At 33.4% G+C, this 23,797-nt stretch overlaps 1 protein-coding gene across 1 annotated transcript; it reads right to left on the bottom strand.

Annotated features, from left to right (window-relative positions):
* Positions 1 to 12,225: 12,225 nt before the first annotated feature.
* On the bottom strand, positions 12,226 to 17,546 carry LOC133296553 (cytochrome c1-2, heme protein, mitochondrial-like). The gene is made up of 8 exons (XM_061495558.1): positions 17,416 to 17,546; positions 16,172 to 16,239; positions 15,547 to 15,761; positions 14,565 to 14,844; positions 14,409 to 14,480; positions 13,122 to 13,238; positions 12,946 to 13,011; positions 12,226 to 12,609 (listed from the first exon to the last, which is right to left on the bottom strand). The coding sequence occupies exons 2-8, from the start codon at positions 16,226 to 16,228 to the stop codon at positions 12,493 to 12,495; spliced, it is 924 nt and encodes a 307-aa protein (XP_061351542.1). The 5' UTR covers positions 16,229 to 16,239; positions 17,416 to 17,546; the 3' UTR covers positions 12,226 to 12,492.
* Positions 17,547 to 23,797: the final 6,251 nt, after the last annotated feature.

Genomic DNA, 23,797 nt, shown 5'->3' with positions numbered 1-23,797 from the left:
CTTTCTTGACAAGGTAGAGTTAAATATTCCTTTCTTTGATTGGTTTCAAGCTTATTCTGTCCAACAGGACATTGATTATCCATTCAAGACTCCTCAATCTGCTAATGTCATCACTGATTGGCACCTGAAAGAAGGAGAGATTATCAAGTCTGAATTTCCTCCCACAACTTCTTTCTATCTCCCAAAAGTTTGTGATAACAAAAGTAGGTCTGTTCTTGCTTCACCTTTTAAATTAAAAGATGAAAATGAACAAGTCTCTCCAATGGATTTTAAAAATCTTATTGAGCAATCTAATTACACCAACAAATATCTTCAAGTTTTGGGTGAAAAACTTATCAAAACTATTGAACCTTCATCCTCTGCATCTTCTTCTAAAAACTTAGAAAAACCTTTGTTCAAACCTTTCAAAATGAATGATCAACTTAGAAAAGAGTTTGCAAAGTTAAAACCTGCTCAATCTCAGTCTCAGGATGAATTTCTTAAAAAAATTGATGAGAAGTTAAGTACATTAACCATTCCTGATACCCCACAACATTCTGATCAAGAGACTCAACAGTCTCATAAACATAACACTCGGTCAAAAACTATCAATACTCTGAATCATTATGATGAATCTCCTGAGTCAGATAACAAATCTGAAATTAAAATTAATCCTATAACTGGTATTAATAATTGGAGAAACCCTTCCAAACTTTATTACCAAAAAGCAACTGCTCCTGATCTTCTACTTGAAGAAAAGAATACAAGTTTCAAAAGTTTTAATGGTAACAACGTCTATGAATGGAACATAGATGGTCAATCAGAGTATAACATACTCAATATAATGCACCATATGACTATGGTTGCAACTGCCTATCAAACTTCTCATAATTGTTCTGAAGCAATTATAGTCAATATTATTGTCTCTGGCTTCTCTGGTCAACTCAAAGGTTGGTGGGATAATTATCTTTCTGAAGATGAAAAAAATTCTGTTCTTAATGCCATTAAAGTTGATCCTGATGGCATTCCTATAGTCTCTGATGGAAAAACTATTCCAGATGCTGTTAATCAATTAATCTTCACCATTATCCAACATTTCATTGGTGATCCATCCTTATGGAAAGATCGTTCTGCTGAACTCCTATCCAATCTTAAATGTAGAACCTTAGGTGACTTTCGCTGGTATAAAGATACCTTCCTAACTAGGGTTTACACTCGAGATGATAGTCAACAACCTTTCTGGAAAGAAAAATTCTTAGCTGGTCTTCCAAAATCTTTAGGAGACAAAGTTAGGGATAAAATCCGTCATCAATCTCTAACTGGAGATATCCCTTATGAGCAATTAAGTTATGGACAATTAGTTGCTTATATCCAAAAGGTAGCTTTAAAAATCTGTCAAGATGATAAAATCCAACGTCAACTTGCAAAAGAAAAAACTCAAAATCGTAAAGATCTAGGATCATTTTGTGAACAATTTGGTCTGCCTTGTACTACAAAACCTAAAAAACATAAAAAACAGGAACAAAAACAGGTTAAAACTTTTAGGAATTTTCGTAAGAAACCCAATTACAATAAAAGGTTTAAAAATGAAAATCCTAAGCCAAATACTGAAACAAATAAATCACAAAATACATCCAAACCAATTAAGCCAACTATTTGCTACAGCTGTGGTAAACCTGGACATATTAGTAAATATTGTAGGCTTAAGAAAAAACTAAATAACCTAAACCTTGATCCTTCTATTGAAGAACAAATCAATAATCTTCTAATCCAGTCCTCGGATGAAGAATCTGGAAAAGAATCCTCAGAAGATTTAAACCAAATTCATGAAGATGATCTATCTTCTAGTGAGGACTCACAATCCTCGCAAGAAATTAATGTCTTGACTAAAGAACAAGATCTTTTGTTCGAGGTCATAGATTCAATCAGTGATCCCCATGAAAAGAAAGCTTACTTAGCAAAATTAAAATCATCCTTGGAAACCAGTTCTTCTAAATCTAAAGAGTTGTTGGTTCCTAATAAGTTTAATCTTAAAGATACCCTTAAAAAACTAGAAAAGAGTATTACTGTCAAACCTATAACTGTCCAAGATCTTCAGTATGAGATCAATATTCTCAAAACTGAAGTTAAACAAATCAAAGAACAACAACAAACTCATCAGAACATCCTTCTTCAATTACAAAATGAAGAATCAACGGGAACGAGTATGGAAAATACTCTGTCTAAACCAGATGAAGATAAAAATCTTAAAGACGAAGAATTTTTAGGATTAATTAATCAATTAACAATTCAAAAATTCTATATCCCAATCAAACTCAATGTAGGTAATTTTGACCTTGAAATTGAAGCTCTGTTTGACACAGGGGCAGATTCAAACTGCATTCAAGAAGGTCTAATTCCTACTAAATATTTTGAAAAGACTTCTGAACGGCTTAGTACTGCTAGTGGTTCAAAACTTCAGGTTAATTATAAACTTCCGAAAGCAATCATTGAAAATGATAATTTAAAAGTTGAAACACCGTTTCTCCTTGTTAAAAACCTAAAAAATGGAGTTATTCTTGGAACTCCGTTCATCAAATCTCTTTTTCCTCTAACTATCACAGATGAGGGTATAATTACTTATCATTTGGACAAACCAATTGTTTTTAAATTTCTTAAGAAACCCATCATAAGAGATTTGAATTTTATCCATTACAAACAAAAACAAATCAATTTCCTTAAAGAAGAAATTTCTTTTAAGAATATTGAAAATCAGTTAAAGCAGCCTGAAGTTCAAAAAAAGATCAAAGTTTTGCTTGAACAAATCCAAAATACAATCTGTTCTGATCTTCCGAATGCTTTTTGGCAAAGGAAAAAACATATCGTAGATCTTCCCTATGAAAAGGATTTTAATGAAAGGCAAATCCCAACCAAAGCTCGTCCTATTCAAATGAGTGGTGAACTTCTTGTCTTTTGTCAAAAAGAAATTGCTGATCTCATTGCTAAAGGTCTCATCAGGAAAAGCAAGAGTCCTTGGTCTTGTTCTGCCTTCTATGTCAATAAGCAATCTGAAATTGAGCGTGGAACTCCACGGTTAGTTACCAATTACAAACCTCTTAATCAAGCTCTTCAATGGATTCGGTATCCGATTCCAAATAAGAAAGATCTTCTCAATCGTTTGTATTCGGCAAAAATCTTTTCTAAATTTGACATGAAATCTGGGTTTTGGCAAATCCAGCTCAATGACAATGAATGTTACAAGACAGCTTTTACTGTTCCATTTGGTCAATACGAATGGAAGTAATGCCTTTTGGACTGAAGAATGCTCCCTCTGAATTTCAGAGAATCATGAATGATATCTTCAATCCATACTCAACTTTCACTATCGTCTACATTGATGATGTTCTTGTCTTTTCTCAATCTATTGATCAACATTTTAAACATCTTCATATTTTTGTAGATGTAATTAAGAAAAGTGGTTTAGCTCTTTCTAAATCAAAGATCAATCTATTTCAAACAAAAATCAGGTTCCTCGGTCATACTATTTATCAAGGGACTATTACTCCAATTTGTAGAGCTATTGAATTTGCTGACAAATTTCCCAATCAAATTATTGATAAAACTCAATTACAAAGATTTCTTGGTTGTTTAAATTATGTAGCTGACTTCTTTCCTCAGCTTAATAATCTAATCAAGCCTCTCCATAATCGTCTTAAAAAAGACCCTCCTCCCTGGACTGATGTTCATACTGACGTAGTCAAACAGGTCAAAGCTAAGGTAAAGGAACTTCCTTGTCTTTATCTTCCCAATCCTCAGGCTTTCAAAATTGTTGAAACTGATGCCTCTGACATAGGTTATGGTGGCATTCTTAAACATAGAGTCTCAGACAAAGAGCATATCATTGCATACACTTCAAAACATTGGAATTCAGCACAGCAAAAGTATTCCACTGTCAAAAAAGAAGTTTTAGCAATTGTTTTATGTATTTCAAAATTTCAATCTGATTTATTAAATCAAAAGTTTTTAATCCGTGTTGATTGCAAATCTGCAAAAGACATTTTACAAAAGGACGTAAAGAATCTAGCATCTAAACAAATTTTTGCTAGATGGCAAGCTATCTTAAGTGTTTTTGATTTTGAAATTGAATATCTCAAAGGCACCTCAAACTCTCTCCCTGATTATCTCACTCGTGAATTTCTGCAGGGAAGATAAACAGTGTCCTGTCATGCCGAAATCGGTAAAATCAACCTCTTCTAAAGAGAGGAAAGGAAAGCTAATCCTGGCTGGGTTAGCTAAAAAATTAGAAAAAACTGGGTCTCCAGCCCAACAACAATCTGGGTCATCTACCCAACCCCAAACTGGGTCATCTACCCAAAGAGTTGAGGATACTTCCTCTTCTAAACAATCCAAAGCAGACTATGCAATGCCAATCCAAACACTTCAAGCCTTCCAAGACCAAGGTTTGACCCATCTACCAAAGAAAACCTGGGCTGAAATAGCTTCAGAAGATGAACAGGAAGAAAGTCTTTCTGTTTTGATTGATAACCTAAAAACCAAGCAGATCTCTAACCGTCCAAACAGGGCCCTAGAAATCCAACCCAAACCTATTTCTACCCAGAAACCAAAACCTCAAACACCATATGTCTCAAAGAACAAGTTTCTAGAAGTAATCCAAATGGAACCATCCTACTGGGATAATAAACCAACCAAGGTTCCTGTGAAGATCTTCCCCAAAGACTTCAAAGGACGACAATTTCATTTCAAACCACATTCTCCAACTAAATCCCAAAATTTTTATGAGTTTATTCTACTTGATTCAAACTCTATTTCCATCAAACACTATAAGAGTCCAAAAGACCCTGAGTTTATTACTCATTCAACCATCCAGATTCTCAAGGTGATCACCCCAGCAGAATATGGAAATCCAAATAAAATAACCAAATTTTCCCAGCCTTATGATCCAATTGGATATAATTATTGGGACTATGAATTAGCCTGGACCAATGTCTTCTTCATGCAAAATAAAGAAAACAAACATTCATGGTTAATTTACTTTAAGCAAAATATCCAATATAATTTCCCGCAATGGTTTAATAAATGGTGGGATTATTTTGAACCAATCCTTGATATCCTTCCTCCACAAGTCTTTGAAGGAATGACAATCTTTTCCAAAAAATTCGACAATCTGGCAGATCCCTTTCCAATAGATCTGCATTTTTTCTCAAAGTTCTCTCTGGCATGGATATTTTCATGGCAGTACAATTACGGCGAGAAAACAGGCATCAGACTACCATTACTCAGGAGACAAGCTTTTGTTAAATGGTGGATAGAATTTGATGCCTCAAGAGCTTACCCAGAAAATGTCAAGCTCTGGTTTAAAAAAAAATCCAAAAAACATCAAGCCAGCTGATCCAGAAACCTCCCTTTTCTTGAATCAAAAGGCTCAAATCACAGCAGCATTAGCAGCATCAACCAGCAAAGAAAATTTTGCAAAGAATTTGCAAGGTATTCTTCAATTACTCCAAGAAGAAGTTGAAAGTTCTAAACAGAAGACAGGTTCTTCATCTCCTTCTATCTCTTCTTCAGCAGAAGACTATATATATATATATATATATATATATATATATATATATATATATATATATATATATATATACGTGAAAGCATTAAATGCAGAAAATCATAACTATACAAAAGATGAAAGCGTTAAATGAGGGAAATCATAACCATACACATGTCGTTGTACATAAAACGACTGCAGAAATGATTTTACCTATATATATATATATATATATAAATTATTTATCCAGCTGCACGTCCAGCAATAAATCTTATATCGTTGATTGGTTATAATTTTCCGCATTTTATGTTTTTACCCATCTTTATGTAGTTATGATTTTTCTAATTTATTTATTGGACATCAAACTGTAAGAGAAATATATATATATATATATATATATATATATATATATATATATATATATTTGTTTTTTAATTTTTAACGAAAGATTTTCAAAAGGTTCAATGAAAAAAAAGATTTAAGCCTAAGCTTCAATACCTACGGAGCCATTGCACATATTTTCTCGTGTTTAACTGTCCCCAATTTATAAAGTATAAATTTTTTTATTTTTTGGTTTCCCAAGAGTAAAACTTAGTAGAATAACACTAGTACTTGTAAGATTTAAAACACGGACACAAAAATTGTTTCTGCAAAACTTTCTTTAAAAAAACAAATTCGCCGGTGCTGCTCATGAGCTCATGCCATTAAATATGTAGATATAAATAAATTTTTTTGAATCCGCCACTGATAGAGTCCCTTAAATATTTTGACAAGAGTTTGATTCCTAATCGTGTGAATGGAAAAAAGACTTTGGTAGAATAGGCTATATCCACTTCGATGAAATGAGGACCTCGAAAGGGGTGGAACATATTTCTGGCAATGGACGTATGGTGTCATTGAGTCCTCTTAATTATGATCCCTATTACAGATCCTGAATGTTGACACATGTTCTATTCCAAGAGCTTTATACAGTTACTCATATTCAATATTTGAGACATGCAATATGAACAAGATAAAATATGCTTTTATTTATAAAATTTATAGTACATGGGTCCATCTGACTCTCATAATGTCTGTAGGACACCTATGTACTAACATAAGATCCTTCATCTCAAACTTTTTGGTGAGAAATTTCTTGGTTTCATATAATAAGCCTATATCGCTGCTGGCAAATAATCAATATATAGATCAATTCAATAACAATACTTTAATGACTATTTTATCTTTTTCTTTCCTAATTTATCGAAAAAATATTCTATCTAAATAACTATTTTAACAAATTGACATTGAATTAAAATTATTATTTTAAATTAATTTGAAATTCGACATTTAATTCATTGAGCAAAATAATAACTAACAACGTAAATAATTCTAATTATTTGTTGATCTTTCGAAATTATATAAATTTAAAATCATTTAATTTATTTCCAACAATGTTAATTTGATAATTCATTTTTTATTTCCTAATTTTTCAAAAAAAAAGTGTACATGTAAATATTTATTTTGATAATTTGACCAAATTAACATTAAATTTACATTATTATTTTGGCATTGAATTGAAAGTTGATATTGAATTCCAAATTGACATGAAATTCATGGTTTTTAAAAATATTTAGCACCATTAATGATCCTAATTTTTCTGACGCAATCTATTAGAATTCTTACCACTTTTAAATTTATTTGATTTGTTTTTTTAATGTTTGTCTTTACAAATTAAAAATTTGGTCCAACCAATAAATTTCTGGTTCAACCCGTTAAATCGAATTTATATAGAACTATATAATAAGGAAAAAAAAGTATCATTTTAAAGGACACAAGTTTGTGTTCTTTTAAGTGATTTACATAAAGCATGACCGGTTATACTTTTTGTAAATTTGAAAAATTACTTTTTTTTTTCTCTCTCCCCAATCACATTGTTGATGTGTAAAGTGAAAAAAATAGTAACTTTTTAAATTTACACAAAGTATGACCGGTTAAATTTTGTGTAAGTCACTAAAAGGACACAACTTACATCCAATACTAAACCCATATAATAAATATAATAATATATGTCTTTTAACATCAAAGTCGTAATAACCTAGTGGTAAGTGTTGTTGACAACCTATTTGATCCTTGGAGAATGCAAGATTTAAAATATTTTAGGCAGAATTTCAAAACTAGTCCATTCAAAAAAATGTGTACCGGCTGAATATCAGTTGAACCGTGGTTTATAATTGGGTCACCAATTTGATACCGTGTTAATTGCACAACTGATTCGCTACGTGAATAGAACCACTCCATGGTCCACCGGTCTTGCTAGCGGGGTCAACAGGATTGCAAGTGTGGCATATTCCATTTTTACAAATAATTTGAAAAAACATGACACAATAGCAATCTATCCAAGGATATTTTAAGTTACAATAGTTTAATGATAACTCTCCTAGTATATGTAAACCTTAAACATATATTATCTATTTTATTTTCTTATATTTTTCCATAAAGTAAATATTTAAAAGGTTTATTTTTTTCTTGCAATAGAAGATAAATTTATCTTCTATAATAAGAGATTAAATTATTTCTTACAACAACAAAAATAATATCATTTTGTAGAGATAAATTTATCTCTATACATAACAAACACTTTTCCGACTGTAAAATATATAGGATATCAAGTTAGTTATATGAAAATTTTATACATCAATTTGATATATCAATGTTAAAAATAAACACAAATTTTATGATTAAATTAATGTTCAAATACACGTTGAGGGACTGAAATAATATTTTGAATATCAAATATGAAGGATTCAGATTCGTTTAATGTACCTTATAAAGAGGATAAGATAGGATAATCTATTTTATCATGTTCTTATCCCTTGTTTGGTGAGTTCAACGAATAGGATAAATTGTATTAAAAAAAAAACAAAGAATAGGATAAATTTATCAGGTTGAGTCATTTTATTCTGCCGCTCAAAGCCTGATAATTTATTCCAAAATTTAATTTTTTTTGTTTCCCAACTCATCTCTGAAAAATGAAAGGATCCTTCTGCATGCACGTCAACTGGAACCGATAGAGAGACAGTGAGAAAAAGAGAGAGAATAGAGAATCAGAAATCTGAATGGCGAGGGAGCTCAAGAAGAAAGCGAAATAAGCATTGTTTGACGACGACTTTGCTGTTGTCGTTGATCTCTATTCTCAAGCCATCCACTTGGATCCCAACAATGCCATCTCTTTGCCAATAGAGCCTAAGCTCATATTAAGCTCAACGCTTCCACTGGTCTATGCTTTTTCTCTATATATTATTCACTTTCTCACACATGTTTATTTACCCCATCCATTAATTCATTCATATTTCCATGAGCAGCGGTTTTTGATGCAAACAAAGCTACTCAGTTGAACAGATTCGTCAGTACAAATTTGACTAAGAAAATATAAATTATGATTTTACAATTTTTTTATATGAGGTATTTTAATCCATTCACTTTTAAACACATGATAGAATAACATAACTCTATTAGACTAGTGCATATCAAACACGGGATATTATACGTGCTTATCTAGTCTATATCATTTTCTATCATTATCCAATTCTTTTATCCTATCTGTACTTATCGTCTATCAAGCACCGACACTTCAAAAATCTTGACGTGTCGTGTCTGACACTTCTCGACACTCTCCGACACTCAGACACTCCAACACGCGTTATAGAAATTCAAATACAGATTCAAAGGTTGCGTTGAGTTTTTAGTTCCAACTATTAGATTCGTTGGATTACGATTACCATTTTATTGAGTTTAATATAAATATTTGTGATATCTTATGTTTCTTTGCAAAATTGATGAATATTATAAGTTTAGTTTCATTTTTTTGTTAAATTATTGAATATTAAATATAATATACACTACATAAATTAAAAATATTATTTAATAATCAAAATGTGTCCTAACGTGTCGAAATCTAACATTTTTTAGAATTAACGTGTCGGAGTGTCGTGTCGTATCGTGTCACGTGTCCCGTGTCAGTATCGGTACTACATAGCTTACCTTATGCTGTGGCTCTAAATTAATGTCTAAAATTTTCTCCAAAAAAAAAAAATTAATGTCTAAAATTTGTAAGGACCGACTTAATGTTTCATATATTTTTTAAAAACTAATTTTATTATTTACTTAATTTTCTTATTTTCAATTTAATCCCTATAATTTTCACTCTTATTTTGGTCACTGTGTTAGTATCAACACGTTGGCTTTCACAAAAAACGGTGCCACCTCAGCATCTGTTTGACGCATTAGACTACAAACTAACACAGTTATAATCATGATTAATAACTAGGTCCACTTTACAAATGATTGCAACTGGATTGATTTGAAAAATAAATAAATAAAGTATAGGAATTAAATTGAAAAAAAAGTGAGGTGTAACTTATAAGAATCAAATGGATAATTCAACCATTTTTTTTAGGGGATAGGTTATTTTGCCTACTCCCAATTTGCCTACCTTTGCCTACCTCTTTCATTATCGTTCAATTACGATCTCATCCAATGGTCAATATTCGCAATATAAAATAAGTCTTTTTTTCTCTTTCTTTCTCCTCACTTCCTTACACACCATTTCTCTCTCCTTAGCTTTCTCTCTTTCTCGGTGGTCAATTTTGAAACCTTACAATACTCTGATCAAAAAAGAACAAAAAAACACATATCATCGACAACTATCAGGAGCATCAAGAGCCATGGGCACGCCAAGGAGCATCAAGAGCCATGGGCACGCCAACACCCACTGCAGCGGTTGTATAAAAGCAGCACCTCACGTTTGGTGCCCTAATTCTCAAATTCCAATTCTCGATTTACCACCAAAAATTGTCACTAGAAGAAAGCAGAAGCAGAGTTTCATTTTCGTTAACTCTCTTCTCTGCAGCGTAGCTGTTTATCTCCATTGTTACCACATGATTAAGAACTCCCAAAGATCAAGAATACTGTTAAGAAAAGTTTCATCATAAAACAATTGATCACATCGTGCTCTTCCTTATTTAATTCAATTGAAGATCAACTCGCTGCAAACATATACTGTTAAGTAATTACTTGTTGCGAAAAATAAAAATCAGACCACAAATGTGTAGACAAAAATGTGGATGGATGCAGAGGTGCCGATGGAAGATAATATGAATAGGTATAGGTATACAACTATAGCTGCTAATAACAGTACCTAATTAGATGTGAAATTCCCATAATTTCTTTCGTTCCAAACAGGTTTTGATCTTTGGGAAATCGAATTATGGACAGTGGGAATTTTGAGGTTTTGGAGGAAGTGAGGTTTCAAGATTGATGGTTGTCGATGGTATGTGCTTTTTGTTCTTTTTTGATCAGAGTATCGTAAATTTCAAAATTGACCGTCGAGGAAGAGAGAAAGCTAAGGAGAGAGAAACTGTGTGTGAGGAAGTGAGGAGAAAGAAAGGGAGAAAAAGACTTATTTTATATTTCAAATATTGACCGTTGGATGAGATCGTAATCGAACGGTAATGAAAGGAGTAGGCAAAGGTAGGCAAATTAAGAGTAGACAAAATAACCTATCCCTTTTTTTAGATATTCATATGCAATTTAACATACCTTTACATGTCAGTAACTTCTTCTTTTTTGGAATTCCTGTACATATAGCAATTTTCTTTGCAACTTAATGTAAAAATTAATCATGATACAATGTTTTAAAAATTGAGCAAGTGACTGAAATGTTAATGAGAGAATTCTATGGGTTTAAATCCTAATCGATAAACTGTAAACCATACAAATGAAATGAGGTATAAGTTCTAGAATGGAGAGGTATATAGCAAGTTAAATTACAGGCAAAACGATCTCAGTGGGATTCGATCCCGAATACCACTTGAATTGCTTTGGGTTAAACGAAGATTTTACTTGAAATTTAAACATAATATGTAAGTAAATAAATCATGAAAAGATAAAATAAAGCACTTATGAAATATCTCACGATTTATATTTATCAAGTATCCCAAACAATATGAAGTGGTTCTATACTCTCATTGTATAAATAAATAAAAATTTGTTTAAGGACTTGAGGCATTTATTTTAGGATTTCTCTTTTCTCATGTCACATGAGATATTATCTCTCATGTCATAGATACAATAAGTGGTGGATCCCACCACTTATTAAAAAAGAAGAAAAAATAAAAAGAACAACACGATTTTCCATGTCTCATAACATGAGAAAACTATCTCATGTTACATAAGAAAATAATTTCCCTTTATTTTATCTCTTTAAAAAAAGTATTTAAAAAAAAAGATAAAAAGGAAAATTGATTTGAACTACCAAATTCCTGAAAATAGTAATTGATTTGAATAATCCATGCAGCGTGCATCTGCTTAGACAATTTTGTTTTATTTTTTATAGCAAACGAATTTTAGAGATGGACTGAATTAGCTGTTTTCAATTTCCATTTTTAAACAAGTTTTCAATTTCTTCAATCCAACCAAATTTCCATTTTTCAAATCATGCCCAGTGCGAATTTCCCTTGGATTGAAACTTATGTACTAACGCATGAAGTTGGTAATTTGGTACACTAACTAATTACCCAGTATATGCTCCAGCATATTCTCACTAGTAAGCACCACTAGCACACCACAGAATAACGCAGAAACTGAAGCAAAAAGAAACCTTGTTTTCCAATTTCCAAAGCGGGCATAATCGCATGTCATCCACTCTTTTTCTTGAACAACGCCAACATATACCTCAATGACAGCCAAATTTCATAAAGTTGGAGAGTGAATCAAAATAGCAGTACCTCTCAAGAATGTAATCATACATAATAAAAGTATCTCATACATGGAAAAACTTATTTCTATCTCAAACAAAATTAGAACACTCTTCCACAGTTGCTCCATTAACTACTGTGTTGAACGAATTTGAAATGATGAAACAACTTAACCATCTGACAATAATTATTGCCAAAAGTAAACTTTACTTAAGTGAAAACGAAACTTGAAGGCAGCTAGTTGACTACATCAAGAACCAGCTTGCGAGACTTTAGAACTGACCACCTCAAGCGGCGGTAATAGGCAGCTTGAAGTAGTGCTAGGGACAGTACGAAGATCCATTTAAATCCCATCTGCATATAACAGCAAGTGTCGTCAGAATATAGGATAATAGGCCCATTTGGATAGATTTTTTTTTTTAAAAAAAAAAATACTTTTTATGCAAAAAATTTAAAATGATTTTTTTTCAAAAGCCAAAGCTATTTTGCGTTTGGATCAATATCAAAGAAGCATTTTTAAGTAAAAGCCAGTATTTTGGCTTTTTTCAAAAGCCAGAAATCTTGGCTTCCAAAATAAGCACCATTTTCAGCTTTTTATCTGACTTTTGTTTTTTTTCAAAAGTTGCATCCAAACACAACAGTTTAGTCTTTAATTGATCTGCTGGAAAAAGGATATCAAAGGAAACAAACCAGTTTTCTCTCTTCCATCTCAGGTTCCGCGGCCCAAGTTAAGAATGACACAACATCTTTCCCCATCTGCAGCAAAAAATAAAATAAAATAAAAAACATGACAACATTCTTTCCAAGCCCATAAATGATGCATTTCATTTTACTGAAACCATTCATCCAGAAAACAAATTTAATACCTGAGCTTCTGTAGCAGGCGTACCATCTTCATATTCAACAGCACCATCATTAAGCATTTTAGGCATGGCAATTGCTCCACCAGGAAAATAAGGATTATAGTGAAGTCCCTCTCTAATCTACATTATTATTTAAACATAGCCATAAATAAAAGTTTAAGAACAAAATATTGGCATATTGATAAGGGGACAAAATAATCATATGAACTTTTACCAAACATTTAGATTTTATGAGAATTACCGATTGTAGGGGACAAAATAATGAAGCTCATCATTACATGGTGAATATCCATATAAATATATGACTGAGAACTAGAGTCACACACACACACACATGTAGTAACTAGAAAGTGGAGTGTTTGTTGTGAGAAGCTACATGAGTGAATCTTGACTATTAGATCTCACATGGATGGTCAAGAATAGATTTTATTTAAAGGTCACATATCACTTAAATAAATCACTTGCATTTATGTTTTAATTTTGACTATGCATGACCAATCCAACTGTCAAGATTGCATCCTCTTGTCTCTCACTCTCACAATAAACACTATAATTATATATATATATATATATATATATATATATATATATAAGATCGACTTACACCTATTCTTAGAAGTTGATTTACTTGTATCCAATGACTCACGTAACTAACAAATTAGACCCGTAAGATATAAGTTGGATGAACGGTCAACATTGAATGTAACTTACACTAGTGTAAAATGATTTTGCCTCATATGAAGTGAGAAGAGCTAATCTTGACCATTCAATATGTATATGAACAAGATTGCTTTTACTTAAATCTAATATTGAAAAGCCATGTAAAAATTGAATGGTCAAAATTAGCTCCTCTCAGAATATGCTTTATTATTGAGGAATCCTATTGAATCAGAAAATGGCATATATGATATGCAAGGGAAATCATGCTTAACATCAAAAGGCATACTATGAGCTATCTATGAGGCGCTGTACAAAAAAGAAATCTCAAGATAGCTTTTCAATGGTCCCCACCCCTACACCCTGCATCAGGAACATGTTCATTAATAGGCACATAAAAGGGAAATGAAAAATAGAATAAAATTAAAAACCGTATTTGTATTTGACAGTGGTTGACTGGGCTTACACTTATTTCAAAACCAAATAACAGATTTGCAACACATTTTATTTCAGTTCAGAAGCAGGCATCAGGATGCCTAGCATTTTCCATCAGACAACTTCAGCAAAATGCACTAAAAGTTACTTTACTAAATAAAAGATAAGATTTAAGAAAGATAATAAATAAGAATTTACCGAAACACCAGCAGGAGGGTCACGATAACCGGTTAGAAGGGCAAATACATAGTTCTGACCATTGTGACGGGCCTGGAAAATCAAGAGAGTAAATATATTTCTGGCATACATACATAGAAAATTCTAGAGACATTACTATCAAATAATTGGCATTACTTTGGTAATAAGACTTAGATCTGGGGGATAAGCTCCTCCATTAGCAAACCTAGCAGCTGATTCATTTGCATATGGCTGAGGAAAACGATCGCTGAGTTTACCAGGGCGGGTAAACATCTCACCCTCATCATTAGGGCCATCAACCACCTCAATCTCAGCTGCCATAGCCTTTACCTCATCTTCTGTATAAGCGACACCAACCAAATCACGGTACGATATCAAAGACATAGAATGGCAGGAAGCACAGACTTGTGTATAAACTTGATGACCACGACGAATCCTGCTCATGCAACATTAACTGAAAGCATTTAGACATCAATTACTATTAAATAATTAATGTTAATATAGCATTAATGTGACATCTGTTTTAAATACATGATAGCAGCAGAACATGTAATTCACCTATATGAACCCTGCCACGGAAAATGACCTTAAAGAAGGGAAAATTGGAAATAATTTCTTTTGCAGAATTAAGAGTTGAAACTATTTTGGCAGGAAAACCATAATCTAGCAATCAAAGATACAAATGTCATCACATTAGTCCTTGCCCCATGAGGCAAAAGTTACAGATAGGATTCCTCACGGACCGTGGGCGTTTGGATGAACGAGATGTCGTTTATGGTCATTGAAGGACATATTTGATGTCACCTATAAATGGAGGACCAATGTGATGACACTTGTATCTTTAAAGGTCCAGAATAATTATTCTCTAATAAATATTATAATCAACATGTAGTAAAGAGTCACAGACAAGAACCAAACCATCAAAGACGTATGAAATAACAAGGCAAAAGAGGAAGAATGAATTGCTGATCTAAGGATGGGATAAATGATAAATCAAGGTCAATTAATTAAAAAGGAAATAAACCAAATACATATTACCTATAATCCAGCAGGGACATGATTGAGTGTAATTAGTTGCTAACTTAGCAAATGATATTGTTAAGAAAAAAATAGAAGGGAAAATTCAAGTCAAACTCACGAAGCATGATCATATGAACTGAGGATGCCCTTGTGAGGCCATGGATACTTTGGACATGCCAGGCCATGCTCGGCTTCATCAGCTGATGCTGTTGTTGCAAAACTCAAAATCCCTGACACACCAGCTCCAATTAATGCAAGTGCTCTTAAGGACCTGCTGCCAGTAGAGCCAGCATCATCTTTCTTTGCTATGATGGATGACAAAAAGGAAGGGTTCTGCAGTGAGTATAGAGCAGCTATTAGCAAAACACACAACCAACTTGTTCCATGGGATGCAAATTTTTATCAACTTATTGAAACCTTACAAGAAGCATGAATGTCCACATAAGTATGTACAAGGGTCCAGCTTATATTAGATCCTATTAGTTGGAATTGGACCTAACTTCTCAGCCCTCTTAATGAGGAAGAAAAAAAGCTAATACATTGAATAACCATATGAAATATATCCAGATAAATCAGTATTGGAAGTCAGAGATTTGCATTTCATAATCAAAAGCCATTTTGCGAAAACCCCCAGCTTTTATTCTACGGATCTCCATTTTGGGTCATGGAGGCCTAAAGGGTCCTAAAAAGATAAATACCCCTAAAAGCATCAAATTAACATGAAGAGAGGGGCCAACGCTTACAGTAGATTGAGGCTGGAGTTTCCTCCTCAATAACTGCTGAATAATACCTCCAGCCATCTCAGTCCACACTGTAGATCATTCACAAAAACACACCTTGATAATAAATAACTTCATCCAACTAAGTAATAGATATAAAGTCATAAAAATAAGCATAAGGACAATAAAGAGGATAACATCGTGAAACAAGCGTGAATTGCAACAGATATAATTGAAAGTTATAAATAGTTCACCAAATCTCATCTGCAATGAACAAGACGAAAACTAGCAATGAAAATTGCCACAAGAAATGCTATCGCACTTATGCTGAGATGATCTATCAAGCAAAACAGCTTTCAACATTTCATAAACAGGTATGTAGCTTTAAAACCCGATGCATATCATTAGCTGGACAAATTTCAATCACTAGGTTCATATTTCTTTATAAAATACATAACAACAAACAAAACCCTAGACAAAGGTAAACGAAAAAAAAAAAGACCAGATGCTCTTAATTGCCAACGAACCATGGATATAATGGTTACCTTACCCATTAAGAACACGGGTATAAACAATAGAGAATCCTAGACACACGAGATAACATAATAATAATAAAGGAAAGGTTATACTTACAACCTAACCTATTTTTGTTTACAATATTTTACAACCATATCTTAACAGTTGATTTCCGTCAATCAACGGTTATCATTCATTGCAAATTAAATATTAATTAATGAGTTTAATTTGCAAAAATAATAACCGTTGATTGACGAAAATAACGGTTAAGATATGATTGTAAAAGGTTGTAAAAAAAAAAAGTGATAAGTATAACCTTCTCCTAATAATAATAATAGAACAAGAACAAAATGCAAAAGATATAAAGCTTAACAAGCACAGCAACTGCGAGAGAGGGAGAACAAAATATACTGTTTTATGAGATGACACCGGCTATCTACTAGATAATTTTAATCGGCGTATTTCCAGAATCCAGATTATGCAATCATCAATTACTAGTTCTCTCACAATTATCATACGTGATACAACCATATTAAAAATTCTCATAAGGTCTAAATCGTGATTTTAGAATAACACACTTCAAATTCTAAACAACATGTACTTATTAAAATAAAAATAAAAAATAAAAACGGAGCCTAAACAATACAAACGCAATTCGAAATGATTATGAGAAAATAGAAAAACCTAGAATTGAAGAGTGGGGAATAACAGGATAGAAAGGAAGAGGAATAATGGAATAGAAGGGAACTCACGAAATGGAAGCGAAGACGAAGCTTGAATGGTCAAAGGGCACAATTCTCTCTCTCTCTCTCTCTCTCTCCCAGATTCAATTGAAGAGAACAACACCAACAAAGCCAACAGGAGCAGCCACTGAGTGAGAGGACCCACTCATCAGATCAGTAATGCGACACGTTCTGTACTCGCCACCACAATTGCTCCCAAATTTTGGGCTTTTCTTTATGGGCCTCGTGCCACAATCTGTTGCAGCCCACGTATCTTGCTTCATTTTTTAAGGCTTGCCATAAAAAAGTGCAGTTCAAAAAAATAAAAAATCCAAGTGGTTTATTTTATTTTATTTTGCATCATTTAGTTTTAAGTTTTGAGGTAACTTTTGTCCCGGAGTGTTACGCACAATTAGGGGTGTAATTGGGTCAGGCTGGCCTGACCTAACCTACAGCCCGGTCTACGTTGAAAAGTAGAGTATACTTAGACTGATAAAAAAGCTTTTTTAACAAGTAGGTCATGGGCCAATTTTATCAAGTCTGGCCTAAAGCCTTGTAGGCTAGCCTATTTATTTTTTAAAAATAGAATAAAATAATATATTTATTTTAGGTGGCTTTATTTAATGCTTACTAGTGAAATTTATATCTCGTGTAAAAAAATGCAGCAATTTATGAACAAATTAATAACTTGTAATGTCAAGCGAATATTTTAAAAATTGTTAAAAATATTTTTAAAAAATTTTAAATTTTTTTAAAAATATATCACTAGGGAGGCTTACAAGGCCTGAAGGCCATATAAGGCTCTCTAATTTTTAAAAATAGGCTAGACATGGCCTATAAATAAAGTCTTTAGTAGGCCAATAGGCCAGATAGGCTGAATATATTTTTACGTAAGTTTAGGCCAAGAAGGCCAAAGTCCGGCCCAGCCTGGCCCATTTACACCCCTACGCACAATTACAGGAAATTGTGAGTAATTGTAACGTAGTTATGGTTTTATCCAACAAAATGCTTATTTAGTAGCAGACTTTTTGTCTTTTTTTTTCTCTAAAGATGCTTAGATCCTGTTTGGGGTATCTTTATTTTAAGTTAAAAGTTATTTTTAAGTTGAAGTTAAAAAAAAGAGCCTAAAAAATAAAGTTAAAAATTATTTGGTAATTGTATAAAGTTTATTCTTAGGGTTTTGAAAGGAGGGGACGAAATGAGCTTAAAAAATAAAGTTAAAAGTTGTTTGATAATTTTATTACGGTAAATAATAAAATTTATAAATAAAAATTTAAAATAAGAATATAATTGAAAAATGAATATGAGAACTCTTAAATCTAACATATATTTTTTAAAAAAACTCTTCATTGGAGCGTTTAATTTTTAGCTTTTTTCTATATTGAATAAAAAAGCTCTTTTTATAATAAGAAATTTTGTAAAATTATATTTGGGTAGACTTTTATAATTCTAAAAATGTAAGAAGAAAACTAGAAAAGAGGTAAAATCACTTTTGACTTTTGTGGGAGACAATAAAGGAAAGGTGGTTTTGACTTTGTGAGAGACAATAAAGGAAAGGTGGTTGCCCATTTTATACTTGGAAGGTAGTTCTCACTTATTAGTATAGTCCCCATCTATCAATTTTAACATCTCATTCTCATAGTGAAAATTCATATAGTATTTTATGATTATTTCTGCAATTTTGTGTATAGAGAGATGTATTATCTAATCTCAAGATAAATGTAATTTTGCTCTCATTATATATAGTTGTAAGTTATTTTACTTAGTGAACATTTTTATACTTTTTCCCATGATTGTCCCCTTATTAGTTGAGGGTTTTCCATATTGCATGGTACATCTATTTCTAATTTTTCTCAGAGGGAGGATATTCTTACTACTAAAATTTTCTACTACTAACTTACTACCTATATAATCACCATTGAATCAAAGAGAGAGAATGCTATAAAGTTTTTGAAAAAAGAGAAAATGTTGATCCAATAGTGATTAGATAGGTAGTGAGTTGGTAGTAGAAAATTTTGGTAGTAAGAATATCTCTCCTCTTTTTCTCAACTATATTTTAGTTGTGTGATCATAATTCTATGATCATGACATCCAAAATGAGCAAGAACCATAAATTATTTACAAAAATACTTTATTGCTTAAGTGTTGAAACTTTAAAGCCCTAACTAACTTCTTCAAATAAACTTTGTCAAAAAATTTGTCTGCAAATCATATATTCAGCCCGAGGTAACATTACAAATTTATATACACAGAGAGAGTAAGTCTTGCCTAAATAATTACTAAATCAAAACCTATGATTAGAGACCTATAATTACAAAGAATCGCTAAACATACTCCTAATTTACAAATCATTCCTAATTTATAGCTCATTTAATCACTCCCCCTCAAGTTGGTGCATAAATATTTTGAATGCCCAACTTGTCAAGTGAGCTGTAAAATGCTTTGCTAGCTACCGCCTTTGTTAAGATGTCCGCTAGTTGGTCTTCTGATCTCACAAGTGGAAGGCAAATAATCTTTGAATCTAGATTTTGCTTGATGAAGTGACGATCTATTTCGACATGTTTGGTTCTGTTATGTTGGACTGGGTTATGAGATATATCAATAGCTGCCTTGTTGTCACAAAACAACCTCATTTCAGATTATAAGGTGAACCCCATCTCTGATAGGAGCTTTCAAAGCCAAAGTAGTTCACACGCACCTTTAGCAATTCCTCTAAATTCAGCCTCAGCAATAGACAGTGCCACTATCTTTTGTTTCTTACTCCGCCAAGTGACTAGGTTGCCTCCAACAAATGTAAAACAACCTCCGATTGATCTCCTATCATAAGTGCTCCGGCCCAATCTGCATTAGTGTATCCTTCAACTTCCAAATGGCCATTTTTTTTGAAAAACAATCCCCTACCCGGCGAAGTCTTCAAATATCGAAGTACACGTAATACCTCATATCAGGTCTAGTGTGAAATAAGTATATTAGCTTACCTATCAGCCTTTGATATCTTTCCTTGTTGGTTGGTACCTGATCTGGATATTCTCCAAGTTTGTGGCTTTGAACTATAGGTGTATCTGCAGGTTTATAGTTGACAGAGAAATATTCCCTCCTTGGAGCGTGCCACTTCAATTCCAAGGAAGTGTCTTAGACCACCCAGGCTTTTCATTTCAAATTCCTCAGATAATTTTACTTGGAGTATAGCAATTTCTGTTGAGTCATTTCCTGTAATTATCATGTCGTCCACATAAATTATTAAGGTTGTAATATTACCTTGGCATCTCTTTAGGAACAATGTGTGATCTGAATTGCTTTGAGCATATCCATATTTTTTCATAGCTGCTGCAAAGTGACCAAACCATGCTCGAGGAGATTATTTTAGGCTATACAAAGATCTTTTAAGTTTGCAGATTGTATTATTTTTCAGTCCTGGAATGGAATATCCTGGTGGTATATCCATGTAAATTTTCTCCTTTAGATCTCCATGGAGGAAATCATTTTTCACATCAAATTGATGGAGCGGCCCATCTAAATTTGCTGCAATAGTACCCACACTGTGTCAAATTTAGCTACTGGAGAGAATGTTTCTTGATAGTCAATACCATATGTTTGAGTATACCCCTTTGCCACAAGTCTTGTCTTGTACCTCTCTACAGATCCATCTGTTTTGTATTTTACTGTAAACACCCATCTGCATCCTATAATCTTCTTTCCAACTGGAAGTTCCACTAGCCTCCATGTATTATTTTTCATGAGAGCAATCATTTCCTCCTCCATTGCTTTAACCCACTTTGGGTCTTCTAGAGCTTCTTCAACCCGATTTAGAATATGGATTGAGGATACATTGGAGACGAATGCCTTCAAGGATGGTTATAGTTTTTCTATTGATACATAATTTGCAATTGGATAGGTGGATCATTTTTCTCCCATATCTGGAGAATATCTATTTGGAGGCTTTCCTCGATTTCTCTTGTCAGGTAATTTGAATCTCACAGGACTGTTAGAACTAACAATATTCTTAGTGTTAAGGGAACTTACCTCAAGTTTATCCACTGGAGATTGGTTTGGTACTTGACAAGGGATGGGTTGTTCTATCCTAGGCATATCATCACCTTCTAACTTGGCTTCAATGTGTCCAACATGTTCATTAGTCGTATCTTCAATGAGGGTATAAGTAATATGCTCGGCAGCAATAATGTCTTTAGTAGCATGTTCAGTAACAATTGTATCTATCTTAAGAATATTTAAATTCTCATTCTCTCTAGATAAAGTTCCTCCTCCAGATGTCCCTCTAACTATTTTATCTAGTTCCATAACAATATTTGTCTCCCACCAATTTAGACTTTCTGTGCTAGCCTCCCCCTGGAAGGATGAATTGGAATCTGAGAAAAAAAATCTGTCTCAACAAAGGTCATATCTATGGTAACATAGGTTTTGCAAGTAGAGGGGTGGTAACAACGGTAGCCTTTTTGGTGAGTTCCATATCCTAAGAATAAGCAGCGGAGAGCACAAGGGTCAAGTTTGGTTCGATGAGTAAGGGGTACATGCACAAATGCGTTCGATGAGTAAGGGGTACATGCACAAATGCCACACAACAGATTGAGGATAAAAGGTAAAGGAACATATGCATTTAGAGCTTGATAAGGTGTATGGAAGTTCAAGACCTTAGAGGGCATATGGTTAATCAAGTGTACTGCAGTGGCGACAACACTGTCCCAAAATTTTGGAGGAACATGTTTCTCAACTAAGAGGGATCTAGCAGTCTCAAGAATGTGCCGATTTTTCCTTTTAGCTACCCCATTTTGTTGGGGTGTACCAGGCATGAGTACTCATGGATCATACCTTGTTGCTGAAAAAATTCCTGAAGTGATGCATTCATATATTCTCCACCATTGTCACTTCGCAATACTTTTATTTGTGCTCCAAACTGAGTTTGAATCATCATGTGAAAGGCTTTAAACAAAGCAGTGACTTCAACTTTGCTTTTCATTAAGTAGAGCCCGGTCTTCCTAGTAAATCATTTACAAATAATACAAACCAGCGGTTTGTTGACATACCAATAATAGGTGAAGGTCCCCACACATCTGAATGGATCAAAGAAAATGGAATATAACTTTTATTGAAGCTTATTGGAAATGGCGCTCTATGACTTTTGGCCAAAATACAAGTATGACATGTAAAATTAAAATATGTCAAAGCAACAAATAAATAAAGAAGTAGCCTCTTAAGATAGGTAAAGGATGGATGTCCCTAACGATTATGCCACAACCAGATGTCTTTCTCCTTACTATGAACTGGTTTGTACATGGTTGACCCTGCTATGACTAACATCACCTATGTAGTACAACCCCCCTTTCCTAGTACCACAACCAATTATCCTTCGTGCGGATATCTTGAAAAAGACAAAGTGAAAGATACATGAGAACTATACAATTTAGATCTTCAGCTGCTTGCCCAACAGACAACAACCGAGTGGATAGTGAAGGAATAAGAAGTGTGTTGGGTAAGGTAAATGTGGATGAAAGTTCAACAACTCCCAAACCAATTACAGGGTGTTGATTCCCATTGGCATTGATAATCTTATTGCAGGGTGTTCATTCCCATTGGCATTGATAATCTTATTGCATCTAGGACTGCTTAGATTAGCTAAGTCTTGGGGGTCAAATGTCATGTGGTCCATAGCACCTGAATCAATAATCCATTTACTGGAGAGGGAATTGCTAGAAAAGAAGCTACAACCAAGATTACTTTCTAGGCAGTCAATATTACCTTCCATGCCAAGATGTGTCTTACTTGATTGCGTGGATCTGGATTCTAAGGGTAATGGGACATCAGCAGTGGCCATTGGAGCTTTTCCTTTGTTTTCGGCCTGCTTGCAAGCTTTCAAATATTTCCACCAATCTGGGTAACCGTGAATTTTAAAGCATGTTTCTTGTGTGTGTTTCCAATTTCCACAATGTGTGCAGCCTCCCCCTATCTGTGAGAATTGTTTGGAGTTTGAACCGGAGCGCCCTATTCCTGGTTTAGAATTCTGCAAAGACAAGGATTATCCTTGTTAGTCACCTTGCCCTCTTTTGCTGCCATGGCTGCAATATCGTAGACGCTATGGTCCTTAGAGAGCATCACACTTTGTCGAACATCTTCTCTCCACACCCTTGCATATCTACTGTAGGAGACAGTTGCATCTGCAGTACATCAACTCTCACCTTGTCGAGGCGATCATCAAGCCTATCAAGGAATGTATAAACACAACCTTCCTGTAGAGCGACATTAAACTTCTTTATATCATCAGCAGAGAGCATCAGATTGGGGCGTCTAAAGTCAATATCCCTCCAAAAAGCTTGGAGATTATTATAGTAGGCTTCAATTAGTCCACCCTCTTGTCATATCCTTGTGACACGACACTTCAAGTCATAAACTTCAGACG

The sequence above is a fragment of the Gastrolobium bilobum genome, unplaced genomic scaffold, assembly GCF_033153095.1.
Source record: "Gastrolobium bilobum isolate Gb01-03AN ecotype WA unplaced genomic scaffold, APGP_CSIRO_Gbil_v1 utg7507, whole genome shotgun sequence".
In the NCBI taxonomy this organism is placed as follows: Eukaryota; Viridiplantae; Streptophyta; class Magnoliopsida; order Fabales; family Fabaceae; genus Gastrolobium; species Gastrolobium bilobum.
Note: the sequence above shows the minus strand (reverse complement) of the source record. Positions and strands in the feature narration are given on the sequence as shown.